The 4,949-nt window shown below is 32.4% G+C and overlaps 1 protein-coding gene across 3 annotated transcripts in view; it reads right to left on the bottom strand.

Moving 5' to 3' along the window:
- LOC110110018 (transcription initiation factor IIE subunit beta-like) overlaps positions 1-3,448 on the bottom strand; it is a 15,881-nt gene extending 12,433 nt beyond the window's left edge. The window contains exons 1-4 of one of the 3 annotated variants that reach the window (XM_028699104.1): positions 3,287-3,448; positions 3,140-3,211; positions 2,715-2,993; positions 1,902-2,033 (exon numbers count right to left, since the gene is read on the bottom strand). In XM_028699104.1, coding sequence (XP_028554937.1) covers positions 1,902-2,033; positions 2,715-2,972 — 390 coding nt within the window. In that variant the 5' untranslated portion in view covers positions 2,973-2,993; positions 3,140-3,211; positions 3,287-3,448. Of the gene's footprint in view, positions 1-1,901; positions 2,034-2,714; positions 2,994-3,085; positions 3,212-3,286 lie in introns of all 3 variants that reach the window. The other 2 variants (XM_028699105.1, XM_020841302.2) reach the window with 2 other exon arrangements.
- Between the last annotated feature and the right edge of the window lie 1,501 nt (positions 3,449-4,949).

A 4,949-nucleotide genomic window follows, 5' to 3' on the forward strand; every position in this document is an offset into this window, starting at 1 on the left:
CTTGAGGGAGGGAGGGGGGGGAGGGGCCCTAACTTGCATGTGGTTCTGCCTCTAGCCTCAGCCCTCCCAATGACCACCAAGACAACGAGAGCTCAACTAACCATGATCATGTTGTATTGGTAGCTAATGCCTACCCAACAAGCCACTAAGAGCTTAGCAAATCTATTTATATAGAATTTTTACGTACTTGGTGCTAACCTCATGAGCCTTCATTGCGATGAACTTGTTTTGATGATAGCAAACATATGATTAGAGGCACTAATATTTCAAATTGAGTGATCATAAGATTAATAAAATGCAAAAGATTATAATTCATAGATTAAACAAGTAATATGATCCAAGTACCATGAAATAGGAAGAAATGGAGATGAACTCGAGCAAGACTGAAGACATGTTATATTGAGTCTTGCATTTTGTTTTGAGCACGTATTTTCCATGGTTATTCACATAGGCTCTCATAATATAAAACTTAAAAAAGTTACAATAGCTTTTTTTTCCCTTTTTTTGTTTTATTATTATTTTTTTATTTTTTATTTTTTATTTTTTGTTTTTTTACTATAGTTATTAAATCATTCATTTGAAATTAGTTTTCACTCTACGTTTATCATACCGCAACTATATAGGCTAATAAAAGCAATTAGAAGGTTATATACTATATAAATCAAAATTATAGAATTGACGTATTTAATAGGCCAGTACTAATAGATTAGCGGGTCTCTATTAAATAATGGATTGTTGCAAACATGTTTATGAATCACAATTAGGACCTTGGATGACAAGCCACAGTTTGTTTGGTTGTTTGTGGACTATCGTCACATGAGAATGGAGTCATCTTTAAGGGATCACTACTAAACCATGATTCGTATGGCTAATAATCTTAATACATGGAAACTATTCATTCTTAAAAGTTTCCTCAGTACACTTTAAAAGCCATTGGGAGATGTTTTGAGGTTGTTATACTTATGAATAGACATCTTTGAGATCATTAGAATATTAGAACCACATTTAGAAATCTCTTTTAATCCCTTTTATTCTAAATCCCTCATTCCAAGCATTTCAAAGCAAAATCTAACGTAAAGGGAGAGTAAAAGCTTAAGTGTTAGATTCATTGCAAAAGCTTCAATTTACATTATATTTCTTCAATAAAATCAAAGTGCTGTAAGAAATAGCTTTCGTTTTCTACATTTGTAATTAATTCTACATTGAATTTGCTATGTCTTGGAAGGCTTATTATGTTACTTCATAATATGTATTGAGTAGCAATCACCCGTTAGAGAGATTTTGATTGTGATGATTTTTCTGCCAAATCAAGGAGTAAAGTAGCTTGCTAGCAATAGTAGAACCTTAATCTAGGTGGGGATTAGCATGTGGATGGGGCTAGTTGAGACTGAATCGCATAAAAATCAGCTTTCTTTATTCTTGTACTTACATTTTATATTATTGTGGTAATTGTTTTTATATTTCTTGTTGTTATATTTTTTACTTGCAAATATTTTTGAAAGCACCAAGTCAATCACCCTCCCTAACCACTACCCCCCCCCCCCTAACCCCTCCCCCCCCCCCCCTCCTCTCTCTTGGTAGGCTATTTTTGTGTCAATAGGACAACATATTGAAGAACATAAGTGCAATATAAAAAGTAATTTCATATATTCAAACACACTTTCTCAACTTTGGCTCCATGATTCATATCAATTTGCTTATTTAGCCAAGGAGCATTTCCAACTACAACAAATTTATAGTTCTCCACATCTCACAAGCACAAAAAAAATAAGATTTTTTATAAAGAACAAAAAAAATGCAATAAAATCATAATTAATTTTGTAGTTTTTTTTATAAGTGAAAAGATATCTCCTTATCACTGTCAGCATTACATTTCATCAAAAAATAGTGCAGGAAATTACCTTGTAGGAGAAACACCTTCCATCGTAATGTACTTTATGATTATTCCTCAAACTGTCAAAGACAGCCTTGTTGCCCATGATATCAACATAGCATGCTTCATTAATTTGCTCTGGTGTGAAAGCTTGCCTTGTCTGCACAAAGGTGTTCAAAATTCCTATGTCACTATCCACTTGAATGTTAAAAGACACATGCATCTATGCATGCATAGGTTCTCATATCACAAAATGAGCACATATTCTTAAGAAAAAACACTACAACAACAACAACAACAACAACAACATCAAGCTTTTATCCCACTACGTGGGGTTGGCTACATGAATCCTTTTTCTCCATTATGTCCTATTAAAAGTCAAATTCTCGTTTAAATCTAATAAAGAAAAAACATTGAAGATGTTAAAAGTTTTAATGCACATGTTTCAGGCTCCTATCCTATCTTTTCAACAAGTATAATTGTGGATAACATGCAAGTAATAGATTGTGTTTATATTAGGATTAGCTTAAAATTTATATAAAAAAAAAAATTTAAAAAAAAAGAACTTATTTTAAGGGAACAAAAACAAAATGGCAAAGGCAAATAATGGTGGTAAGTACCAGTCCTTTTTCTCGCTGATTTTATGTTTTGAGTAGGAATTAGCTTAATCAGGCTGTTAGGTTCTCCAAGGAAATACCTTATTTAAAATTTCAACAAGGTAGACCGATATTACTGATTACCTTGACAACCCTGCTAATAACTAGCAATTCAGAGAAAAAATGCTGTTCAGGTCGCATCATTCATGATTGCAATTATAAATAAAAGGGTTTTAAGCCCATGCCTCCAGAAGTAAATCAATCACACGCTTTATCTGAGCGCCAACTGGGGACTTCCTAATAGCATTGATGTGCTGAAGCCTTTCTGTATCATTTGAAAATTTCACAGGGGCAGCAACTCGTGATGGAGCTGAAGAAGTGCTTGGAGGTGCCTGTTTTTGAGAATGGGTGGGCCTTGAACTTCGATTAGCTATACTAGTGAGCGTAGATTGGCACTTCTCCTGTTGCTGTTTAAACTTGTTAAGGCTCTCTTGCAACGACATCAGAAAAATTGATGGTGATACCTATAACAAACATTCCATGGTCAAAATCAATTATTGTTCTCTTGTTAGACACAAGGAAAAATAAGAAAGATATTGCAGTAAAGATCTATCACATCGAAGGGGCTGTTTGGCAACAAGATTTATGCAGGATTTAAGCCAAATCCTGCCAAACGGTACTTGAGCGCCCGCTTAATCTCACGGAGGAATAGAACCACCGTCTCCCCTTTGGAACGTAAATCCTGAATTTAGCAAACCTGAAATTCGGCGGATTTACGGGAATTGGCCGAAGAAGCGCGCGAAAGGGAGAAAGTTACCTTCACAGCGAACGAGCTCCCGTAGTTGCTTCCGATCCAACAGGAAGGGAACGTAGTCGAATGAGCGAAGTCGAACAGCAGGAGCCGAAGAGGCGACTCGTGCAAAACTGTATCTCACGCGCAGCAACGACGAAATAGAGAAGACGAAAATGCAAACCCTCGACACCTCTAAGCTATTATTGCCTATTTATTGGGAAGAAATTAATAGTTTTTAATTTAATTAATAATATTTAAAATATTAATAGTATATTTAGTGTATAAATTAATTATCCAATGTAAATTAATTAAATAATTCACTTAAATATAAATTAATTAAATAATTATCCAATGCAAATTAATTAATTAATATAATTTAAAATAAAATTAATTAATAATATAATTAATAGTATAAATAATTAATATAATTTAACAACTATGTTGCTAAATTGTCTTCAAGATTTATTAAATTCAAATTTACATAATTTTGTAAATCCTACTAAAATTAAATCCTATTTATTGTCAAGTATGCTGAAGACTAAATTAACTAACATTATTAAAAAAATATTGAAATACAAAATCTTGTTTCCCCTCCGTTTTAGGCCAAATTATAAAAAGGAGCATATTTCAATTACGATTTAGTCGAAGGAGCATGTTTAAAAGTTAATTTAAGAGGAACATATAAGTAAAACAAAATTCTGTATTCAAAAAATACGTTAAACATTTTTCCAAAATTTTAGAAAATGTAAAACAATATAGCGCATTCAAGTAGAATGTGGAAATTAGTTTTCCACATTCAATAGAATGTGGAAAACACTTGTATATCCAACTGAATGTCGAATAGTGTTTTAGAGTGCAGAAAAGTTACTCTCATAATGAATTTTTTTACAGAATTTGATAGAGAGTTTGTTATTAAAGAAGTTAAATCAAAACTTATATAACTAACTTTTTATTTTACTAACTTAAGTTATATAGTATGTATACATAACTAACATTTTTCATTATATATTTCTTGATACATAACAAAAAAATCATCTTGATCCGACACAAATCTTTATGCATATTTGAATTAGAAACTTTCAATATTAAATTTGGGACCATCCAAACTCTGATCATAGCTTATAGTCAAATTAAACATCTTTACAAGATGAACCCAATGATACCAAATCATTCTAATCCGAGTCCAAATAAGCTTGAATCAAAGGACTAAAGCTTATTTGAAAGCTTCAAAGCATTATGTGTGGGTAATCATATAACCTCCAAATATGACATGCTTATAGTCAAATCGAGCGGCTCGACGAAATGAATCCAATAAGCCTAAGATCACTTAATTTTGCAAATCATTAAGGCACTTAAATGCTCGATGAATGCTCTATAATCGAAAGAATCACTTTAAGTTGTTTGATTTAGCACTTCAAATTTACCTTGGATATTCTTCATATTTATCGAGCATGTAACTCCCAAAAAAAAAAACTCTAAATAAGAGAGAAAAAGGGATAGTTCTCTAGCATTTTTCAACTATCTTTGCCGCCGTCGACAACCATCATTATCATTGAGGATCCATATCATAAATCTCTACCATTTCCAGAGTAATAACACGATTTAACCTTATTGTTGGGTATAAAAGTCCACCTGTGAACATCCATAATCTCTATTCGAAAAATCAAATCCTGTTGTTAGGTATTAA

The sequence above is a fragment of the Dendrobium catenatum genome, unplaced genomic scaffold, assembly GCF_001605985.2.
Source record: "Dendrobium catenatum unplaced genomic scaffold, ASM160598v2 fragScaff_scaffold_1220, whole genome shotgun sequence".
Classification (NCBI taxonomy): Eukaryota; Viridiplantae; Streptophyta; class Magnoliopsida; order Asparagales; family Orchidaceae; genus Dendrobium; species Dendrobium catenatum.